Source organism: Engystomops pustulosus, chromosome 9, assembly GCF_040894005.1.
Source record: "Engystomops pustulosus chromosome 9, aEngPut4.maternal, whole genome shotgun sequence".
NCBI lineage: Eukaryota > Metazoa > Chordata > Amphibia > Anura > Leptodactylidae > Engystomops > Engystomops pustulosus.
The window spans coordinates 26,900,679-26,925,342 of record NC_092419.1 but is presented as its reverse complement, the minus strand read 5'-3'; the positions used below and the strand labels follow the sequence as shown (position 1 = coordinate 26,925,342).

At 48.4% G+C, this 24,664-nt stretch overlaps 1 protein-coding gene across 1 annotated transcript; it reads right to left on the bottom strand.

Moving 5' to 3' along the window:
- Positions 1-635: 635 nt before the first annotated feature.
- Positions 636-21,888, bottom strand: ATAT1 (alpha tubulin acetyltransferase 1). The gene is made up of 13 exons (XM_072122920.1): positions 21,690-21,888; positions 21,340-21,530; positions 14,963-15,023; positions 14,766-14,857; positions 14,493-14,553; positions 14,245-14,358; positions 14,041-14,142; positions 13,518-13,563; positions 11,680-11,751; positions 10,538-10,754; positions 2,048-2,145; positions 1,324-1,360; positions 636-978 (listed from the first exon to the last, which is right to left on the bottom strand). Exons 2-13 carry the CDS (start codon positions 21,432-21,434, stop codon positions 726-728), a joined length of 1,248 nt encoding a protein of 415 aa, XP_071979021.1. The 5' UTR covers positions 21,435-21,530; positions 21,690-21,888; the 3' UTR covers positions 636-725.
- Positions 21,889-24,664: the final 2,776 nt, after the last annotated feature.

Sequence of the window (24,664 nt, the reverse complement as noted above, 5' to 3'; positions counted from 1 at the left end):
AAGAGATGATGGCAGTATGCAAGAAGAATGAGACCATGTTCTGATGGACACAGGACTAGCGCTGCACCTGGTTACAGGTTGGATGCGGTATTGCAGCACGGGTCTATGGAAATAAACCACCTATGGGAATTATTTCTCTTAGGCTCCCACTACGCAGACACATTCAGACCATGAGTAACAGATCATATTTCCCAAACCTGACCCTTCAGTGTCATAATCATATGATTCTGGGAGCCACATCCTCTCCTTTGGGACTGCAGCCCTGTAATCAGGATTTTATTACAGGTCAGTCCTAAGGGGGAAGGCAGGGGATCTTAGCATCATAGATGATGGATACTGGACAACCACATCCTTGGGCAGCACCATAATGGGGGCTTATGGTTTAGATTTTCTCCCGCCTCTGGGGCCCATCATAAATCTGTTCCTCTAGATGGAATTGTAGTTCAGACGACTGAGCATGTGCCCTGCGCTCCATTCACTGGTTATGGTGCAGCTTTTGGTTATTTTTTTTACCTGAGAGACTTGGGACAACCCACGGTGTAGAGAGATGCGCAGCGGTGGGCAGGGTGTGAGCACAGAGGAGTCACATTTCAGTCCCAAATTGCAATCTACAATGACAGACGCCAAGTAGGATCCTGCATATAAAAAATGGTTTATTCTATTACAAAACATGAATATATAATAAAAGTGTCAGTGCCGTGTGGTCTCTCCCTCCATGTCCTCTTTCACCAAGGACGTGTTCCCCGCATCTCCTGCTTCCGCTTCACCCATTGGGCGTTCATCACTGTCCCCAGCACCGTCCATGATGGGTTCTCCATCCACGGGGCCTTGGAGGCATCTGGGCTGAAGGCTTTGTTCTGGTCCTGGTGTCTCATTGGGCTCCTCGTACCCCCCGGTGGCTGATCGCAGGATGGCATCTTGTTCTTGGGCAGAGCATTCACATTAATGGGGGCTTCTCCAGCTCCTCCACTGTCCCCTCTGTAGCGAAAAGTTCAAATAGAGTCCATGAAGAAAGCAACAACATACTTACAATCCAGTATCACCCTCTACCAACAATTAAAAATAAACACTGATATGTAGTCCGATTAATGTTACATTCTCCAAGCCTAAGGCTGCACCACTAAAATCTGCAAATAGTGTCAGATACAAGGCCGTCATTGCTTCAATTGGCCTTGGATAGTCGCAGCCACACAAGGTCGCCATGACAGAATCTCTCAGTAGTGCAGCCTCAGGCTTTGGCCTTCAATGACCGTCATTAGGAGTAAAACAAAAAGAAAAAAAAGCCACTTAAGTCAAGAAAGTCTCACATGTAGGGACTCTTACCTATTAGCAACGTCATTGTGTTCTTCTTTAGTGCCCACTAAAACGAGAGAATATAAAATCATAGGTGCAGGAAAACAGAATACAAAAGTAAGTTTCATAGTCTTGTCTCTTATCTTGCACTGGATTTGACATTACTATGTGCCATAAGATAACGGAAGGGGCCCCTAAGCTCCAAATTCTAGGGCCACAACGTTCAGTGCTCCCTGGTATATAACACTTGCTGATGCATCATGGGACCACATCACACTTGTAATTATAAAGTGTGACTTGTAGTACCAAGACTGACCATGTGGTGTGCTGTGGCCAAATGAGAACCATAGAGAAGAACCATAGAGTGTTTTATGCAGGGACATGTAATACAGTAATTGAAATAATATAATTAAGGTAACTTCAGACGTATGCAAGGGCAGCTGAGCGTTTACTACACTTGCATTCAGTCCAGACATTAGACAGCATCATTTTCTCAGTCTGTTACAATGTATCAGTCCAAGTGGTTTAGCTTTTACAGGATCATCATGACTGGATTCAGATGTAGCAGACCCTCAGCTGTATTAAGGTTTCAATAGAGTTTCTACCTCTAGACAAGAAAGTTTCCAAAACAGAGACTGATAACGTAGACAAGATTGAAAAGTAATTGGTTATTCTTCAGAGAAGTCTGTATACGGAGCTACTTGACTATTTGTGACATTGTGTGTTGTTCAGTGGGGGATAAAGTTGCACATACCTGAAGGTGGCGCCCTCTTGAGGAGCGGAGGGGACGGACACGAGTGGCGGCTGTAGCAGTTCCTCTGAGCCACGAGTCCACGGGACAGGTTCATATCGCTGAGAGACAAAGCAATAGAGAGAGAGAGGGGGGGGGGGGTAGGGTGGACAGAAGAGGAGGATGGAGACGCAGGAGGTGAAAGTGCAGTGACGTGAAGTGAGTGGAGAGTGGAGAATGAAGAGACAAATGGCAGATGGAGTCATCATCCCTCACAAGAGCCACGTCTGACTCTATAGGTTACAATCAAGTTTTATTACGTTACTAATTTCTAAAAAGTACAACACCTCTAAAAGAAACCAGGGGCCACTACTGATAGTACATCAATGTCTGCAGACTAGAAGAGGACTAGTCCTGGGCTCATGTATCTGTCCAAAGCCTGAAGTGGCTGATAACAAAGGACAACAGAACACAAGGTACTGTCCAGCAGATGTAGTGAAACACAATGAGAACCCGGGGATACAAATACATTGAGGATTAAACAGAACATCAACCTACCGTTACAATGGAAAGTGCACATTGCTTTGTTTTTGTACCTTGGTTGCAATCTCCTGATATTGTGAATGTAGCTCTGATGCAGACCTGTGGGTTTCCATGGTTACAGACTACAAGCAAACCCAGTGTAGTCTGACCCTGCATGCAGTGTGTGGCTGGCAGCTATGCAACCTGTGTGACCAGCTTCATCACTGTCAGACTAATCTGATTGGTTTCTACGAGGAGGTAAGTTCAAGACTGGATCTGGGGGACGCTGTGGATGTTGTATATCTGGACTTTTCAAAGGCATTTGACACTGTGCCACATAAAAGGTTGGTATATAAAATGAGACTGCTGGGAATAGGAGAAAATCTGTGTATCTGGGTAAGTAATTGGCTTAGTGATAGAAAACAGAGGGTGGTCATTAATGGCACAGAATGGCAGATTGGGTTGAGGTTACTAGTGGAGTGCCACAGGGGTCAGTATTGGGGCCACTTCTTTTTAATATTTTTATTAATGACCTGGTAGTGGGTTTACACAGTCAAGTTTCAATATTTGCAGATGATACTAAGCTGTGTAAAGTAATAAATACTGAGGTCGATAGTTTAGCATTACAGAGGGATTTGTGGAAGCTTGAGGGATGGGCAAAGAAATGGTTGATGAGGTTTAATGTAGATAAATGTAAAGTTATGCACTTGGGCCATGGAAACAAAAAGTATAATTATGTTCTAAACGGTCAATTACTTAGTAAAACTGAAGCTGAAAAGGACTTGGGGGTATTGGTGGATGGTAAACTTAATTTTAGTGACCAGAGCCAGGCGGCTGCTGCTAAAGCAAATAAAATTATGGGATGTATCAAGAGAGGAATAGATTCTCATGATAAAGACATAGTTTTGCCCTTATACAAATCCCTGGTCAGACCACACATGGAATATTGTGTACAGTTTTGGGCACCAGTGTATAAAAAGGATATAGTAGAGCTGGAACGGGTGCAGAGGAGAGCAACCAGGATTATTAGGGGAATGGGGGGACTAGAATACACTGACAGATTACAAAATTTGGGATTATTCAGTTTAGAAAAAAGACGACTGAGGGGAGACCTCATTACAATGTACAAATACCTGAACGGACAGTACAAGGATCTCTCCAAAGGCCTGTGGCCTTTATACCTCGGCCTGTGACCAGGACAAGGGGGCATCCTCTACGCCTGGAGGAGAGGCGATTCTACCCTCACCATAGACAAAGGTTCTTTACCGTAAGAGCAGTGAGACTATGGAACTCTCTGCCGCAGGAGGTTGTTATGGCCGACTCTATGTACATGTTCAAGAGAGGCCTGGATGACTTTCTGGAGCGAAAAAATATCACGGGTTATGGGGATAAAACATTTATTTAATTCTTGAAGGTTGGACTTGATGGACTTGCGTCTCCTTCCAGCCTTATATACTATGATACTATGATCAATAACAGCAGGAATCAGACTACACAGGACTGGCTTGTAGTCTGAAACCATGGAGGCTCACAGGTCCGCAGTGGAGCTGCATACACAAAACCACAAGATTAAAACGAAGATGTTTAATTATGATGCAAGACATATCATAGTAATAGACCTTCACCCTTACACGCAGCAGATCAGAACAACCATATAAAGAACAGCGACCACTAGATCTCGTCATCATTCCGCTTCTTTATTGATCCGGTAAAGTATAACATCCTTAGTAACAGGATGCACAAGTCCCATACGTAGCACTTCACACACAGCGGTGCCCGACACGGACTGTGCCAAACACTTACTTATTATTAGTGTATAAAATGGTTAAAATAAACATATAAAACCCAAAAACATTCTTACAGTTAAGGGGGACAGAAGAAACTGGAGCCGTTACTGGTCGATGGTGGGGAAATGAGACGAGAAGGCCAGGGGCCAGCGATAAAAGATTAGTGCACTTACCTCACAAATGGGGGGGGGGGGGGGGGGAATAAAATAAAGATACACATATGTCAACTACTGCTACTAAGGTAATCTGATCACCAAGCTAAGGCTCACATCCTCTATAATCCAAACCTCACATTCAAGTCTCCAGGATTTCTCTGCTGCTGCCCCAGTTCTCTGGAATGCGTTACCCCAGACAATCCGATTAACTCACAATATCCACCACATTCCCTAATCCAACATCCTTCCCTTTAACCTCTCATATTCGGAGGAAGGCCCATGACTGAGGGTACTCCTGATCGGTGCACTGGGAGAGGGGCTACTCCTGGTGGGACGCTCAACAGTTGTTAATGTGTTGCGTCATATAGTGTAGGCAGTAAAAAGAGTAGAAAATGGGATATCTAGCAAGTTTGGCCCCGCCCCCAGTGCAATGAGGACCTAATTTACATCAATATAAAAATGTTAAATTCTCTGAAATGACAGAGTGCTAAAAAAAAGAACTACATTACTTGCCATGTAACTAATACAGGGGGCAGTAGTTCTCCTCCTGTGGGTGCTGTGCTGCAGCAGGGAAGGGGTCAATGCGGAGGCCGAGGCCCAGATGTTAAAGTGCAATTACATGACATAATTAGCTTCTATATCCTGGGTCATGGCTCCGGCTGTGACAATCCCTGGAGAATAATCATTCCCTTAAAGTGCAGTATAATTAGCCCTTACTATCTGTCTATAATATCCAGTACGAGGAAGCCCCCCCCCCTTACATATTAGGAGGTTCATGCATAGTAACCACCATAAAAACCTAAAAATCTCCTTATAAACAAACAGATCCTTTATACAGCCAAAACCGCTCCATTTCCCACTTTACACTAGCCTAGTAGTCTGTAGGGGGCGCCACTGAATGTGAACTGCCCCTTTAAATAATTCCATAATCCATATGGCCCTTGTGCTGTGTGTGGTATGGACCCCCAACCCTGCAGCGACACATTTCTCTAACAGAAATTTACAGGGTTCCCTACTTTTGAGCAGTGTTCACCTTCGCTGCAGCACCTCCGCAGGAGAAATGAAGTATTACAACGTGTCCATATATAAAGAATGGGTTGGATGTGACTGGTCCTCTAGAGAGAAGACAAGAGAACCTCTAAAACATGGGATATTATTGACAGGACAGAGAGCGACGTCCTCCGGTCTCATTTCATCACCATTTCTGGGTAAATACTCCATAAATTGACCCCCATGACATTCAATGGTCCTCGACAAGACCCTTTTCTACAAATTTTGGCCCAAATTCTAATTTTTCTGTTTTGTACCCAAAGTGAAAAAAGTAGAAAAAAAATAAATAAAAAATTAGACATTTAGTGTGAAGGACGGATGTAAATCAAGGAATTAGTGGAGGAAACAGACAGATTCCATCTCTGATAAAGAAATGCTGATTAACCCCACAGTCACTGGTCCGATAGGAATGATGGGACAACAGCAATGAGTATAAAGCCTCAGGTTAATGGTGAATGCTCTGAGGGCGGGTGAGGGAGCTGAAGGGGGAGGGCAGGAGGTAAGGAAGACACAGAAAGAAGGAGAGAAGAGAAAAAGAAGAAGAAGAAATGTACAGTGACAGATAGAAGGAAACGTGGAGATCACTGCTCAGAGATGGAGACAATCACTGGAGGCTTCCAGATCACTGCTGATGTCAGACTACATAGTGTATAAGGGACATCTCCTATAAGGCATAGGCAGTGCATGATAGAGCCAGAGATATAGAGCTGTACTCACCAATCCGACCATCGGATAGAACGGAGCAGCAGGACACATTCTCCACCTGCCACTCAATTTCAGAGAAAGGGACCCCCATTTTCTTCATCAGAGGGGTCCTGTTTTTGTGATCACTCGGGTCCCTCACAGATCAAGCGTTTACGCCCCATCCAGTGGCTAAACCACTGGACACTAACCCACCGATCCATAAGGACCTTGGGTGGTTTAGTGCTCCAAATTGCCCTTTAGCAAGTCCTCATGTTACCGCTATTCAAATAAAACGTATATACTTCCCTCGGTCCAGTGCTCCCCATGCCCGCTTAGTACTACCCAGGCTTCACTGTGCATGTGCTGTGGTTACGGGGTGCACGGCTTCAGCTTCAATGAATTAATGCACAGGCGCAGGGAGCACCACAGATGGGTCAGATGCACCTCATCAAGTATACCTCATCTTGATAGCGGGCACAGATAGATTTGGGTTGATTTGGTCCATAAGAACCTGTGGGTGGTTTTGTGTCCCAAATCGCCCGACCGGTCCTCTAAGCATGGTGGCTTAATGGTTAGCATTACAGCCTTGCAGTGCTGGGGACCTGGGTTCTCTCTGTGTTTGTGTGAGAAACTGGAGAACCCGGAGGAAACCTCCCACACTCCAAAACATACTGCCAAGTTGATTAGATTGGGAGCCTCATTGGGACAGGGACTGATTTGGCAAGCTCTGTGCAGTGCTGCGTATTCTGTAGGCGCTGTTATTATTTATTCCTAAAGTGCAGTCAAATGTTCTATCTGCAGCAGTAAAAAAATCACACGTCCGTGCCTAATGACTACTTGGTCAGCCCAAGGCATGTTCCTCACAAGTGAAGTTGTTCCATATGGTTGCAGGACTTTCCTGACTGAACCAAGAATCCCTGAACTCAATGGACCGATGCAGATTTCACTTTAGTGATTCTAAACTAAAAATCATAATAGAAAGCAAATGTGGCAGTTAAAACATAACTTTTACTAATATATTTAAAATGGTTCCATAAGACCCTGTTAATCCATGCTTGAATGGCGCCGCCCAAACACCAAAGTAATCGTGTCACACAAGGCAGTGTAACATATAAAGGGGCTTAGGTGTGGGGTAATGGTATTGATACAAATCTATTTAATTCTTCACATGTAATACATATAATGGATAACTATAAAATTCTCACCCATTGCCAGAATATTGACTTGGCACTATTGGGGTAGCTCATAGGACTCAAAAGTTTTTGTGTACACATAGAATTAATAATACAAGAAAAAAATGGAAAGATCTCACCAATTCTTGTCATATGTTTGATTGTGGTCCCCACAGTACATGAGAATCACCTGGGATGTGTCGGTCTCTTGCGTGTCCCTAGTGTGTCTGTACCTATCGCCCGGACCGTTGCTCCCGTCCTAACAAGGACGGTCCCACACTTGCCCTACAGGCTAATCTGTCCCTAGGTGATCGCAGGAGACAAAAAAGCAGCTAAATATCCCAACGCGTTTCCCCCCAAAAATCACTGGGGTTCATCAGGGGATTTGCAAAAAACAAAGGCACGGAATGAAGGTTCCCGATGCCTCACTACAGAGTACTCCCCATGGGTAGAGGGGAGAAAAATAGGCTGGAGTGGCAGTGGCCGTTCCTCCTGCTGGCCCGGCCGTATCAGGCGTGCGGGTCGTAGTGCTGGCGTGCGCACGCCTGATACGGCCGGGCCAGCAGGAGGAACGGCCACTGCCACTCCAGCCTATTTTTCTCCCCTCTACCCATGGGGAGTACTCTGTAGTGAGGCATCGGGAACCTTCATTCCGTGCCTTTGTTTTTTGCAAATCCCCTGATGAACCCCAGTGATTTTTGGGGGGAAACGCGTTGGGATATTTAGCTGCTTTTTTGTCTCCTGCGATCACCTAGGGACAGATTAGCCTGTAGGGCAAGTGTGGGACCGTCCTTGTTAGGACGGGAGCAACGGTCCGGGCGATAGGTACAGACACACTAGGGACACGCAAGAGACCGACACATCCCAGGTGATTCTCATGTACTGTGGGGACCACAATCAAACATATGACAAGAATTGGTGAGATCTTTCCATTTTTTTCTTGTATTATTAATTCTATGTGTACACAAAAACTTTTGAGTCCTATGAGCTACCCCAATAGTGCCAAGTCAATATTCTGGCAATGGGTGAGAATTTTATAGTTATCCATTATATGTATTACATGTGAAGAATTAAATAGATTTGTATCAATACCATTACCCCACACCTAAGCCCCTTTATATGTTACACTGCCTTGTGTGACACGATTACTTTGGTGTTTGGGCGGCGCCATTCAAGCATGGATTAACAGGGTCTTATGGAACCATTTTAAATATATTAGTAAAAGTTATGTTTTAACTGCCACATTTGCTTTCTATTATAAATCACTGTTTCTATGTGGTTAGCACTGGTCATGATCTGGTAATTGATGAAGAGCTCTGTTCCGCTTGCTAGTTGCAATACCAGTTTATGGTCCCCGCATGTGTTTTCTTTACCTTACACCTACGAGGCCATTTTGTGAATGATCATAATTTTGCTTAGATTGTAAACTAAAAATCAGAGAAATCACATGATCAAACCAACGTCGCTCGTGGGCTTTAAAGGACACCTGTCATCAGGTCTCTGTCACTAGTCCTGTCATTACTACCTGTTGGAGCAGCTCACAATGATCCCATCCCAGCCTTTATCTAGTTATTTCATACATTATTCATTGTAAAATCATCTATTCTTTATCATGTAAATGAGGCTGGTCACATGGTCAGAGGCAGTGATGTCACCCCTGTTACCCCTCCCCTCTCCTCCCCCTGCTCAGGTCTGTGTGTAATGTATAGTAAAGCATGGCTAGTGTGTGTATGTCATCTGCTGACATGTGAGAGACACAGACATCAGCTACACAAGTGCCTGGCATGTTCTCTATACACATGGCTGCCTGGAGCTGCTGTATCTCTCCTATACACACACACATGCACACACAGGCTGCAGAGGGCGTGGCCACCAGCACCAGGAAGCACATCATTATACAGCCTCACATCATTACACAGGCTGTCAGTCATGCACTGGGGGTGTGGCTGTGCCTCCCACTCATGAATAGAGTGGACAGCTTGAATATGCTAATGCTTCATTGGACATTTCACAGGTCATTTGCATACAGCTTTAGGACCTCATTGCTTAGGTTTACAGGCATGTAGAGGGACAATGAAGGGATAGAGGCAATGCTCTCTAATGGCAGTTTATGAAAATATATTTAGTTTAGGGGGGTATTTTGCATGACGGGTTCTCTTTAAGCTGATCGGAGTTGCAGCCAGAAGAGTCAGAGAAGCAGACAGAAAAAGAGCAGAAGCTTTAACCAATGAACAGACAGGGGGCGTGTCTCAGACTACCAAGGACTCCAGCTCTGCAGTCACAGATCTCAGGTCTATCCTAATGTTGTGGAATAAAATCTACCTAGTTCTCCAAATAACCATCACTTCTAGATCCTGAAATATAATGGCGGGTTCTTTAAAGTGTTCCAAACCATTTCCTTCTGATTGATTGCTTCCATTTACATGAACCTTCCAATTTCTAGACTACGGTTGAAGCCAAGATTATTGCTAAAATGCTTTAAACATGCACAAGGGCATCCATACAACCTGCCCTACAGCTGTGTCTACGTAAGGCCCCTTCCACACTTGCGTTGCAGATCACGTCAGAGTTTGATCAGGGGGCGGATCAGGGTTTGGTCAGTAAAAAAAACGCGCATTTTGCATCAGAGTGCAATCAGTTTTCAGTCAGAGTTTGTTCAGTGTCAGTTTTTCACGCGCGTTTTTGATGCAATTTCAATGCGTTTTTCACGCGCAGAAAATGCGCGAGAAATGAACTCAGGGCTGAGCTCTATCTTTTCTATGGCAATTGATGCGTGAAAAACGCATTGCACTTGCAAGTGTCTCAGAGTGCAATGCGTTTTTGATGGGTCTCCATAGACTTGTATGGTGCGTTTTTCACGCGCGTGACTTGCAAAAGTAGAGCATGTCGAGATTTAAACGCGAGTTAAAAAAAAAAAAAAAAAAAAAAAAATACGCATGTGTGTGAAAAAAAAAATGCAAGTCTGAAAAGACCCATTGGTGCCAATGGGTCAGAGTGCAATGCAAGTTCTGCGCGTCAAAAGCACGCGCAGAAAACACGCGTGAAAAACACAAGTGTGAAAGGGGCCTAAGAGGGTCAAACATGCCCCCAGGTATCACTCTCTGGTATCTGGGTACTCGCATTGTACAAGTGGTACCAACGTACCTGGTTCTCCGCCTTTGGGATGGGTCCTCCTGCTCACCATTGGCTGCTCTACTGAGGGAGTGGGGTCTACAATTTCTCAGTGACTTCACAAACTCATCTTCCCTGGGAATGATTCTGGAGCAGGGCCGCGTGGGAGAAGAGCTGAGACTGCCGGCTCGGTTAAGGGAGGACTGCGCCTGGCTGAAGGGCCAAGGAAGTCCCTCCTCGTGTTTCAGAACTGGAAGGAAAAAAGAAGGAACGTCAGGGCACAACACTCCCAGGTTATCATGAAGGGAAATGTTCTGTTCTAGCAGTGATACCCATAGAGCAGTGATTTTCAACCTTTTTTGAGCCGCGGCACACTTTTTATACTTAGAAAATCCTGGGGCACACCACCAACCAAATATAAGGCCTCCCTTTACTAATTAAGAGCCCCTAGCGGCCTCCCTTTACTAATTAAGAGCCCCTAGCGGCCTCCCTTTACTAATTAAGAGCCCCTAGCGGCCTCCCTTTACTAATTAAGAGCCCCTAGCGGCCTCCCTTTACTAATTAAGAGCCCCTAGCGGCCTCCCTTTACTAATTAAGAGCCCCTAGCGGCCTCCCTTTACTAATTAAGAGCCCCTAGCGGTCCCCCTTTACTAATTAAAAGGCCCTAGCGGTCCCCCTTTACTAATTAAAAGGCCCTAGCGGCCCCCCTTTACTAATTAAAAGGCCCTAGAGGCCCCCCTTTACTAATAAAAATCCCCAGCCTCCCTTTACTAATAAAAAAAAGACCCTAGCTGCCTTCCCTATACAAATAATAACCCTATATACTTACCCTTGATGTCTTCTTCCGCTTACCTTCACTCCATCTTCTGTAGCTCCTGCACGCGGTGCAAAAGCTACCGAAGATGGGCGGATCGCCGACGCGGGGCTTGTAGGTAAGTATGGGGCAGAAACACGGGGGCGCGGCGGCAGCATTACACAGGGGCACCATAGTTCAGGGAATTTTCCCCTCGGCACACTCAACCATGTGTCGTGGCACACAGGTTGAAAATCACTGCCATAGAGGACACGCATGCTTGGCTAGACTAAGAGTGCATGTGTACAGAGGCTGGAGAGACATTGCTCATCCCAGAGAAGAGAAACTATTCCTATAATACCCTCCCAATCCCAGTCCTTACAGTCTCTCTCAGACAGGGAGTACGGTTTGATCTCTCCTTCTGCTCGCTTGGGGGGCAATTTTCTTCCTGGAACTGCAAGAAAATAAATTGTAAAATTATAAAATGCTTTAGATAGGAGTTGTCGGTGATCGCAGAGATCCCGACACACACATATCTAAGTCCCGTCCATGCTGGGGGTACTACACTAGGGCAGGAAAGTCTATTTGAGGGGGGAGGGAGCAGAGGGGAATGTCTGAAGTCATCCTTGGGAAAGGAGGATTACAGGTCACACTGATGGGCATAAAATCAATTAGGCTCAAATTATCAAAACTGTGACCAAATCACAGCACAGCTTAGATTTGATAAATGTGGGCAAATTAAAAAGAAAAAAAAAAAATGAAAAAGTAGAAATAGTTATAAATGTTTTCATTATGTATCACCACAAGGGGGCGATCAGTGTACAACATCTACGGTGGATATATATAGTTTGCCCCTAGTGGTGGCAAAGGATAGCCCAGATATTGATGTATACATATAACCATGGCCAGGCAGAGTAAATGGGGGTGGAGATTTTTTAGAATAAAACTGTAATAAACAAAGATAAATTTGATAAAAATTGAGAAGATTCAGGAGATCACTATGTCAAATGTAACCAGAGAAGAAAATAAAAAGGAAAAAAGGGGGTAAGGGGCAAGAATTGGAGAAGTTTAGGGTTCGGGAGGAGTCACATTTATGCCTTACTGTCCAGTGAGCAGGACGGTCCCCGAGGCGTCAGCTGCATGGAGTGAGGGATTGCAGGGTTATAAAGAGACTGGGTCACCAGAGGAGAGGACCCTCCACATATACAATGAGGGGCTTATAACCAGTAATAGGAACAGAGAAATTCTAAAAACAGGGTCATCCACTGTCTGGACCCAAGGCCGGTTTTAGACAAAGGGGGTCCCTGGGCCCCCAAATAAAACTATTTTATGAACAGTCACAGTCAGTAAGAGGCTCCTTTAGCCCTGCACAATAATAACACTTTGTAGTTACACACAGTAGTAGGTAAGTATCTAATAAGGGAGTGTAGGAGAATGTTAAAGGATATAGACGGATGATAGGGAGATGGATGATAGAAGATAATATGAAAGATGATTTATAGATGCAGAAATATAAAGTAGATTATAGATTGACAAAAAGCTAGATAGATAATAAGCATCTACACCCGGGAAATCAACCAAGAGGTGTTAAAGGAGCAATACGTCCTCTGCCCACAAAAGTCCACATGCAGGAGGCCCCGGGCAAATGCCCAGTTTACCGCTCCTATCTGGACCAGTCTGACCAGAGCCTTTCTTTCCCAAACTATGGAAATCTGCGACTGGAGCTGCTCAAGGGAAAGAGGAGCTTAGAAACCAAAGAAAGTGCGGGATCCACATGTAGCAGGTATCTAGGAGTTACTCGCAGGGTTTCAATGCTAAACTTTAATAGGCGAGGTACAACACATTATGGGGCACATTTAGTAAGAACAGTGCAGTGTGTACTATGTGCAGTTGCCTGTGTGGTGTGCGCCTTTAACATTTCTGTTGTACTTTGCATGTTAAATCTGGAATGCCCCCTAATTTTTGTTGCATGATGCCTAGTGCAGCAGCGACACAAATGTGGCACAGACACTTCTTAAATACCTGTGCCCCTATAACTTTAGGGCAAGAGTAGGGGGTCCTGGCTGAGGCCGACCCAGACATATAATACAGAATTGCACTCAGGACCCAGACTACTAGTATCAGTCTCCGATGGTCATCTATGGATGGACAACATTTTTTTCTGTTTCCTACAATAACATTTAAGTAATTTTTCCTATTTTACATAACGTCAGCTCTTACCTTTCCTATCTCGGAAAAAACCTTCAAAGATGACAAAATTATTCACCTGAAGGGAAGAGGAAACCCAATGATTTAATTAGATAAGTTTTCAGGATTACAAAAAGACATTTCTTTTGTGCAGTTTTCTTCCTACGATAAAGCCACAACTAAACTCTGTAGCATCTTGAACCAAGCAGCAATAGCAGACACAAGTTGTGGAAACTGGAGGCGCGGACTTTAACCACTGGCACATTATAACAAAACAAAACTATACAGTAACCATACATGGACTTCCACTCCTCCATGGAGGCTGCTGTGATTTCATGTGATCAGATACATACAAGGAGTAGACCTTGCAGATGTAACGCGACATGCCCAAGTGCCCCATGATGTAACAGAGCTCTCCATGTTCCACACATCAGGATATCATAGCATTTAGACCTTTCAGTCAGGTCCCTGTGATGCATGACATGGGGTCTGACGATGTAACATGACTCTCAGGCCCTATACAAAGCATAATACATGGCTACACTCTCCTCCTCACCTGCGGGATTGTTGAGCGAAGATTGTAATGTTTTCGCAGGAAGGAGAGAAACTTCTCCGATGGCCGGTCAATGGCAAGATGCTGGGGTTCAACTTGCTCAGTCTGAAGAAGGATACAGACAATGGATATATAGAAGCAGAGAAATAGTAACACAGAGGAACAGGTTGCCCCCCCCCCCCCCATGCACATCAGCCGGGTACTGACCCTAAGCATAAGGGTGAACAGCTCCTTCCCAAATCCATGACGCTGCAGAGACTCATGGATATAGAAATCCAGAATACACAGTGGCTCTGCCTCTATGTGGGACCCGGAGTGGTCCTGAGAAGAGGAAGACATCACATTATAAACAGAGATCTCCCAAACATTAGTCCTACTCAGAACTATGTGATGTAATTTAACAGTTGAAGGGTCAAGACTAAAAATGGAGATCCCCTTTAATGAATAGATCTCACCAGCACAAACAACTTCTTATATCCGACCTTCAGGAAACCAATCACAACTCCCCGGCCGGCTCTGAAACACAAGAGAAGTGAGATGTAGTCTCAGTGTGGATGCCAGGTGGGACAGAGGGGGAGGAGGTGAGAAGGGGCCAAAGGACATGGGGTGTCACAATATTCATAGGCACAATGGCCGGGTGATGTAGTGGTGGCCATACTTGTCATCACCCAAGCCTTCCAGAATCAGACTATGATAGAAGTAATATTAGCATGATGCACGGCCCTCACGTTTGTGCGGTGCAGTCCTTCAGGATATAGAGATGATGCTGGTTTGTCTGCATCCGGGAAGCGCTGGTGATAGGCGCAGGTAATCGCTGGGCCTGGAACACAGGAGGGAGATAAGGAAATAAGCGCCCACTAGTGGATAGAGCCTTTATTACGATGTACAGTGCTCCCCAGTCTGGGGTACATCATTGTGACATTACCTTTGCGGACGCCTTCCCGATCTCATCTATGATCACCATGATCTGCTTCTGAGCCTCAGAGCTGGAAAATAAATAATAATCATCTTCTAATGTATCACCAACCTACTGTAGAGAGGTGAGGTGTAAGCGCCACGGGCCGCCAGCCACACCCCGCCAGCCACAGCGTGCCTTATAGAGCGCCACACCCTGCCACTCACTGTGCCCTCCCGGTATATTCATACTCTTAGGATCTGGCCTGTTCCTAGTACAAGTTCCATATAGAGAGAAGAGTCATGAAGATTTGCACAATCGCTGTAGTTGTTACTCAGGGTCCGCACTGTGAGGGGCATTGTTCAGTCAGTCTGTTCAGACCTCTGATAATAAACTCTATACAGACATCATTGTAGCCGATGGAGACAATGAACTCCACATTCACACAGAATGAAGACACAGCGCTGCCTCATGTACATGCAGTCCAATGTGAATCCACAGCACTATGGCGGAGGCGTTCTCATGATGCAGCCCTATTCACGTCCCACGTGTTATATTACAACTCACTTTTATAACAATTGCTGCAAAAAATTACCCAATTTGGTGCTATACCCCCCCCCCCCCCCTGCAACCATTTACCTTTTTATGACACTTATGAAAAGATGAAAGATATGGAGGTTTGTGTTCAAGATGCCATAGCCCCCCAAATTTACTATAGCCTGCGCCCAAATACTGACAGAGGTTATACTATAGCTGATATCTACATCAGGCCATAACCTGTAAATAACGGTCAGAATATTCTTAGGAGGAGGTCACGCACAACATAGTTGTAAAAATTTCAATATACTTTCCGAATCCATTTCTCACTGTTTTCACAGATGCACCGCTCGTTATATCAAACAACTCATTAACACAATATAACGAGCCGTGCCCGTGGGTGACATCACACATGACCAGGGACCTAGGGTGCCGTGCCCGTGGGTGACATCACACGTGACCAGGGACCTAGGGTGCCATGCCCATGGGCGACATCACACATGACCAGGGACCTAGGGTGCCGTGCCCGTGGGTGACATCACACATGACCAGGGACCTAGGGTGACATCACACATGACCAGGGACCTAGGGAGCCGTGCCCCAGGGTTACATCACACATGACCAGGGACCTAGGGAGCCGTGCCCCAGGGTGACATCACACATGACCAGGGACCTAGGGAGCCGTGCCCGTGGGTGACATCACACATGACCAGGGACCTAGGGAGCCGTGCCCGTGGGTGACATCACACATGACCAGGGACCTAGGGTGCCATGCCGATGGGCGACATCACACATGACCAGGGACCTAGGGTGACATCACACATGACCAGGGACCTAGGGTGCCGTGCCCGTGGGTGACATCACACATGACCAGGGACCTAGGGAGCCGTGCCCCAGGGTGACATCCCACATGACCAGGGACCTAGGGAGCCGTGCCCCAGGGTGACGTCACACATGACCAGGGACCTAGCGAGCCGTGCCCCAGGGTGACATCACACATGACCAGGGACCTAGCGAGCCGTGCCCCAGGGTGACATCACACATGACCAGGGACCTAGGGAGCCGTGCCCCAGGGTGACATCCCACATGACCAGGGACCTAGGGAGCCGTGCCCCAGGGTGACATCCCACATGACCAGGGACCTAGGGAGCCGTGCCCCAGGGTGACATCCCACATGACCAGGGACCTAGGGAGCCGTGCCCCAGGGTGACATCCCACATGACCAGGGACCTAGGGAGCCGTGCCCCAGGGTGACATCCCACATGACCAGGGACCTAGGGAGCCGTGCCCCAGGGTGACATCCCACATGACCAGGGACCTAGGGAGCCGTGCCCCAGGGTGACATCCCACATGACCAGGGACCTAGGGTGCCGTGCCCATGGGCGACATCACACATGACCAGGGACCTAGGGTGCCGTGCCCGTGGGTGACATCACACATGACCAGGGACCCAGGGTGACATCACACATGACCAGGGACCCAGGGTGACATCACACATGACCAGGGACCTAGGGTGCCGTGCCCGTGGGTGACATCACACATGACCAGGGACCTAGCGAGCCGTGCCCCAGGGTGACGTCACACATGACCAGGGACCTAGGGAGCCGTGCCCTAGGGTGACATCCCACATGACCAGGGACCTAGGGAGCCGTGCCCCAGGGTGACATCACACATGACCAGGGACCTAGGGTGCCGTGCCCGTGGGTGACATCACACATGACCAGGGACCTAGGGTGCCGTGCCCGTGGGTGACATCACACATGACCAGGGACCTAGGGTGCCGTGCCCGTGGGTGACATCACACATGACCAGGGACCTAGGGTGCCGTGCCCGTGGGTGACATCACACATGACCAGGGACCTAGGGTGCCGTGCCCGTGGGTGACATCACACATGACCAGGGACCTAGCGAGCCGTGCCCCAGGGTGACATCACACATGACCAGGGACCCAGGGTGACATCACACATGACCAGGGACCTAGGGAGCCGTGCCCCAGGGTGACATCACACATGACCAGGGACCTAGGGAGCCGTGCCCCAGGGTGACATCACACATGACCAGGGACCTAGGGAGCCGTGCCCGTGGGTGACATCACACATGACCAGGGACCTAGCGAGCCGTGCCCGTGGGTGACATCACACATGACCAGAGACCTAGCGAGCCGTGCCCCAGGGTGACATCACACATGACCAGGGACCTAGGGAGCCGTGCCCCAGGGTGACATCACACATGACCAGGGACCTAGGGAGCCGTGCCCCAGGGTGACATCACACATGACCAGGGACCTAGGGAGCCGTGCCCCAGGGTGACGTCACACATGACCAGGGACCTAGGGAGCCGTGCCCCAGGGTGACGTCACACATGACCAGGGACCTAGGGAGCCGTGCCCCAGGGTGACGTCACACATGACCAGGGACCTAGGGAGCCGTGCCCCAGGGTGACATCCCACATGACCAGGGACCTAGGGAGCCGTGCCCGTGGGCGACATCACACATGACCAGGGACCTAGGGTGCCGTGCCCGTGGGCGACATCACACATGACCAGGGACCTAGGGTGCCGTGCCCGTGGGCGACATCACACATGACCAGGGACCTAGGGTGCCGTGCCCGTGGGTGACATCACACATGACCAGGGATCTAGCGAGCCGTGCCCCAGGGTGACATCACACATGACCAGGGACCCAGGGTGACATCACACATGACCAGGGACCTAGGGAGCCGTGCCCCAGGGTGACATCACACATGACCAGGGACCTAGGGAGCCGTGCCCCAGGGTGACATCACACATGACCAGGGACCTAGGGAGCCGTGCCCGTGGGTGACATCACACATGACCAGGGACCTAGGGAGCCGTGCCCGTGGGTGACATCACACATGACCAGGGACCTAGGGTGCCGTGCCCGTGGGTGACATCACACATGACCAGGGACCTAGGGAGCCGTGCCCCAGGGTGACATCACACATGACCAGGGACCTAGGGTGCCGTGCCCGTGGGTGACATCACACATGACCAGGGACCTAGGGTGCCGTGCCTGTGGGTGACGTCACACATGACCAGGGACCTAGCGAGCCGTGCCCCAGGGTGACGTCACACATGACCAGGGACCTAGGGAGCCGTGCCCCAGGGTGACATCCCACATGACCAGGGACCTAGGGAGCCGTGCCCCAGGGTGACATCCCACATGACCAGGGACCTAGGGAGCCGTGCCCCAGGGTGACATCCCACATGACCAGGGACCTAGGGAGCCGTGCCCCAGGGTGACATCCCACATGACCAGGGACCTAGGGTGCCGTGCCCGTGGGCGACATCACACATGACCAGGGACCTAGGGTGCCGTGCCCGTGGGTGACATCACACATGACCAGGGACCCAGGGTGACATCCCACATGACCACGGACCTAGCGAGCCGTGCCCCAGGGTGACATCACACATGACCAGGGACCTAGCGAGCCGTGCCCCAGGGTGACATCACACATGACCAGGGACCCAGGGTGACATCACACATGACCAGGGACCTAGCAAGCCGTGCCCGTGGGCGACATCACACATGACCAGGGACCTAGCGAGCCGTGCCCCAGGGTGACATCACACATGACCAGGGACCCAGGGTGACATCACACATGACCAGGGACCTAGCGAGCCGTGCCCCAGGGTGACGTCACACATGACCGGGGACCTAGGGAGCCGTGCCCCAGGGTGACGTCACACATGACCAGGGACCTAGGGAGCCGTGCCCCAGGGTGACGTCACACATGACCAGGGACCTAGGGAGCCGTGCCCCAGGGTGACATCCCACATGACCAGGGACCTAGGGAGCCGTGCCCCAGGGTGACATCCCACATGACCAGGGACCTAGGGAGCCGTGCCCCAGGGTGACATCCCACATGACCAGGGACCTAGGGAGCCGTGCCCCAGGGTGACATCACACATGACCAGGGACCTAGGGAGCCGTGCCCCAGGGTGACATCACACATGACCAGGGACCTAGGGAGCCGTGCCCCAGGGTGACATCACACATGACCAGGGACCTAGGGAGCCGTGCCCCAGGGTGACATCACACATGACCAGGGACCTAGGGAGCCGTGCCCGTGGGTGACATCACACATGACCAGGGACCTAGGGAGCCGTGCCCGTGGGTGACATCACACATGACCAGGGACCTAGGGAGCCGTGCCCGTGGGTGACATCACACATGACCAGGGACCTAGGGAGCCGTGCCCCAGGGTGACATCCCACATGACCAGGGACCTAGGGAGCCGTGCCCCAGGGTGACATCCCACATGACCAGGGACCTAGGGAGCCGTGCCCCAGGGTGACATCCCACATGACCAGGGACCTAGGGAGCCGTGCCCCAGGGTGACATCCCACATGACCAGGGACCTAGGGAGCCGTGCCCCAGGGTGACATCACACATAACCAGGGACATAGCGAACCTTGCCCCTGTGCAAAATCACATAACGAGCCATGCACCTGTACCTTCTATAAAATGACTACCCCTTCATAAATTCCCTCTAGTCATTGAGAGTGTTGGAGGTACCAGAGCACTGTACTACCATACTATTAAATGGAGTGGCAGAGAGCATGCCCAACCTGCCACCCCAACCATTGGTTAGAATAGAACCCTCGATCTTGTGACTGGCGAAGGCCCCAATAATCAGATTATCACTTACTGACTGAAAATAGTCAGTCAATCTTTAAAAGGACATCTGCCACAAGGATGAAAGACTGTCAGCAAACTGACATACTAGTGTGTGCCCCCTCTGGCAGGATCTGCTCTTCTTTCAGCTGCCCTTGTTTTTAAGAAAAATAGGCTTTAAAATGATGCAAATGAGCCTGAGGGGGCCCCTTGGGCTCGTTTATATCATTTAAAAGCCTTCTTTTGTAAAATCCAGGACATAAGGAGCTAAAATATGAGCAGATCCTGTCAGAGGGGGCGCACACCAGTATGTCAGTGTGCTTTGTTTACAATCCTTGATCTTTGTGGCAGATGGGCTTTAAAGGACATCTACCACTTTAAAGCACCCAATCTAACCCAAACATACCTTTCGAGTGGTCATGATAAGCTGATGCAGGTTCAAGGCTTGAATAGGCATAGACATAGAAACTGTTTCGGCGAAATATCTATTGTAGAATTATTTTAATGACTCTGTGGCGCTCCTGTGTTCATCACCCAGGGCGCTTGGTGCTCGGGTATTAGCATAATTGTGGACACCCGTAGCGTGCATGAAAGAGCACTGCCCACTTGCCCTTTCATGCTCCTGGGACGCGGGAACGTTACCTAGCTCTCTGGAGCTGTAGCACATGCACGCTGAATGGTCACCTCGCCAGACTTCTGGGGTAGTTTGCGCAGCCGTACTGCAAAGCAGCCGGCTGCACGTTAACAGGGGCGTAACTTGAGGGGGTGCAGAGGGTGCGGTTCCAACCGGGCCCAAGAGGCTTAGGGGGCCCATAAGGTGTCACTTTCCCATATGAGGAGACTAGTATTATAAACCATAGATTATGTTAGGGGGCCTGGCACAGACTTTGTACTGGGGCCCATCAACTTCAAGTTACACCACTGCACGTTAGCCACATCTTGCGTGCATGTGCTACAGCTACGTGACGTGCATAAGTATGTGACGAACACAGGAGCACCGAAGGGCCATTAACATAATTATAAAATCGATTTTTCGGCAAAACATCCAGTTTCACTTCCAATTCAAGCCCTGAACCTGCATCAGCTCATCTTGGCGTGTTTTAAAGTGTTAGATGTCCTTTAACAAAAGTAAAAATCTCAATGATTTAGCACAGTGAGCAATCATGTTACAGCACATGTCCTAAGCCCCACCCCTGAGGAGCCCCGATACCCCCTGTGTGTGCTTCTACCTACCTGCTGATGAGGGGCCGCCTCTGCGGGAGGAGGCTGCTGTCCAGCTTGGTGATCGGCTCCAGGAAGATCTTGTGGATATCAAATTCAAACTCCATTGTGATTCCAGGGAAGAAATGTCAGCTCTGCAGGTCAGTTTCTGGAGTTCCTCATATCCCAGCTGTGTCTCTTCCTATAGTACACGACAGCGCCCCCTATATGGGGCAGAACATAGAGGGGCATTCATATACAAAGTACATACAAGTGGCCGGGGTGTCACCACTGACATACAATGTATACACAGGCCTGCGTGTGTCATAGGAGGGGTAAGTCTCATGTAGAGGCACATATATATAAATATCTCTGACACTTACCCTCAGCCCGCAATTTACGTGCACGAGAGCTTGTAGCAAGCGGGCGGAGCGCGCTCACGTGACAGCCCGGCCTGTACGGGCTCAGTCCACACACCGCGCGTCTATATACAACAGAGAAGCGCGTCCCCGCCGCCGTCCATGCGCGTGCACGAAACAAAAGAACACCGGCTCCAAGATAAGAGGCCTGACCACGTGACGGCAGCTTCCTCCAATCAGCGGAGGCGAGCGAGCTTCCACCTGGCAACCGCTTTCTTAGCGACCGAGTGTGCCGCCCTCTGATTGGCTGAGAGAATACAACGGGTTTTGCGGCTGTCGTATTACGCCAAGGCCACGCCTCCGCTCCGCTCTGAGGTGAAGGGAGCGCGATCTGTCGCTCAAAAAACGCTTTGGGGCTCCTTAGCAACTGCAGACTCCACCCCCGAGTGACAGCGGTGCCCTCCCCTATCTACACAGCGGGGCCGGAGCCAGGGAACCTGCCACCACATTTTACCCCATTAAAGGGAACCTGCCACCACATTTTACCCCATTAAAGGGAACCTGCCACCACAGTTTACCCCATTAAAGGGAACTTGACACCACATTTTACCCCATTAAAGGGAACCTGCCACCACATTTTACCCCATTAAAGGGAACCTGCCACCATATTTTACCCCATTAAAGGGAACCTGTCACCACATTTTTCACAAATTGACATGGTGCTGTATGGAAGATTGAGAGAGAGCTCTGTTACATCATTGGGCACCTGAAGTCATGTAACCATGTGTCATTTAAGGTCCTGTAGTATCTGCATTGTCTACCCCATGTATCTGCTGGGATTTCATGTGATCAGATACATACATGGGGTAGACAACACAGATATAACAGGACCTTAGATGACATCACACTGGTCACATGACATGCTGTAAAGATACCTGGGACAGGGGGATGAGATAGGAGCGGCCGATCAAGTAGTAATAGAAAATAAAGTTGATTTATGGGGACGTAAGGGAGACAAATGTTTTTGCTAAAAGAAGGGAGTCACTCATTTGGACTCTATGGGATCCTGTCAGTAGATGTATTAATGTAGTGACGGGTTCCCTTTTTTGAATCGGATCATTGATATTGAAATCCAATCACTATTTCCGAATTTACAAAACAAATAAGACAAAACAAAGTCAGTAATCGTCTCCAGTACAGCCAGCGATTGACTTGTAACCGGGACACGCGTAACAACTATTGCCCCTGTGTATGTGCCTATTGGCATGTAGTAGAAAAAAAAATCTTGCACTTTATTGTCATGTGTGTTCATTGGTTAAATTGACAGGTCCTTTTTCATGTAACTAACTGAGGGAATAAGCTTTGGTATTGTTTTTTATGCCCCCTCCATCTTTGTACTCCCTTCATCCTCCCGTCTCATAGTGGACTACTCTCTCTCTGATCCCCTCCTACTTGTACCTCCCTCTACTCTTGTACTTCATGCCCCCTTCTCATTAAAGGGGTTTTCCCACAAACGCAAGTTAGGCCCTATCCTGTGACGAGACCCCCACAGATCACAAAAACGAGGGGCCTGATGGAGCAGATAACCGAACATAACATTTTGTCCATTGCAGCCTAGGGCTAAAAATCTGTAAATTCTGAGCATCACCAAAGGTCACAGCAGGGAGTGGGGGAGGGAGGGGGGGGGGGTCTGCCTGTAAATCAAGGACTGCCCGCACCCCCTTATTCTTACATTAATACACACATTATGATTGTTACTGCACATTCTGCTTAAAGGGAACATACGTTCTAGGACACACATGCCTTATTTTAACCATTGCGTCACTTTTTTGTGTAGTAGGTAACCAAAAAAAATTGTCACGTTTTGTTTCTGTTCTAGAGAAATGTTTTCTTTATTTCTAGTACAGTCATAAGCAGTAGCAAGCCGGCCATTTTTACTAATTTTTATTTACTTTTTTAAATGTGTTTAACCAAAGGATTAGCGAAGGACCCTTGATCAGCCACCTCAGTCGTGGCACTTTATTTTACACCGACAGTGCAGGCTCTTCGATTTCTTGCTTTTTCTTCCACTGTCCTTGCTATCAATCCCACGGTGCTGCAGCACAGCATCACATGACCAGAAGCATCTCTGCTAGCTGGGGGTGCACTCTGATGATCCTCCCCATTTGAGCTCCTGTTTTATAACATCCCTATGGAAATGACGGCATTCTCCATAGAGATGAACGACGCGACTGGCTACTCTGCTCACCTCAGGGAGCGATAAGAGTACATCGGTGGATAGGGATGATAATGTTTCATAGGAAACCCCTTTAAAAGATTGGGGATATTTGTGTGGTGGGTGAAATTTCAGGGTGCGGTCACACGTTGCGTTTAATGCATTTAAAAAAACGCAATTAAACAGCTGTTAACATTTGTGTTTTGTAAACACAAGTGTTAACAGCTGTTTACTTAGGCAAATCCCTCTTCAGCTGTTGCAATGTGTTTTTAAATGCGACGTGAGACCGCACCCTCAGGATGTATCTGAAATGCACTAACCATTACAGCTGAACTTAATTTGATCTTCGCTAAACATTTGACTGCAAAAGTCCAACTACTCAGTTTTCATTACTTTTTTTGCATTTCTCTAACAAGGAGCTTAAAGGCAAAATTCACAAGTGTTTAACACATATATTTTGTGTTTCGATTAGAATTTGTCTTCCTCATCATACTAGTCACAATATGACATCATGAGTCATGACTGGAAGAGTCAGGCAGGGAAGTGGACATCCTCTGGCCTGACCCCACTGATGACCCTTATTTGTGATGAATGTAACATGTATGGTAGGTAAGAGGCACAAGATGTCAGGACAGACCATTTGAAACCATGTACATCAGCGAGGCTTGCAAGGTTCCACAGGTACCAGGTGTCAATGCGTTGTATGGGCCGGAAGGATCTACACTGGACAAGGGACTAGTGGACCTTGCTGCTGTTCACGCTGAACAGAATTGAGGGAGAACTT

Bases quoted from the DNA above. Each gene is read 5' to 3' on its own strand.
- ATAT1 (XM_072122920.1), bottom strand. From the start codon at position 21,434: ATGGAGTTTGAATTTGATATCCACAAGATCTTCCTGGAGCCGATCACC. The intron at 14,143-14,244 runs GTCAGTACCCGG...ATCCTTCTTCAG, and splicing joins TGTTCACCCTTATGCTTAGG to ACTGAGCAAGTTGAACCCCA. The intron at 979-1,323 runs GTAAGAGTCCCT...TTTTCGCTACAG, and splicing joins CACAATGACGTTGCTAATAG to AGGGGACAGTGGAGGAGCTG.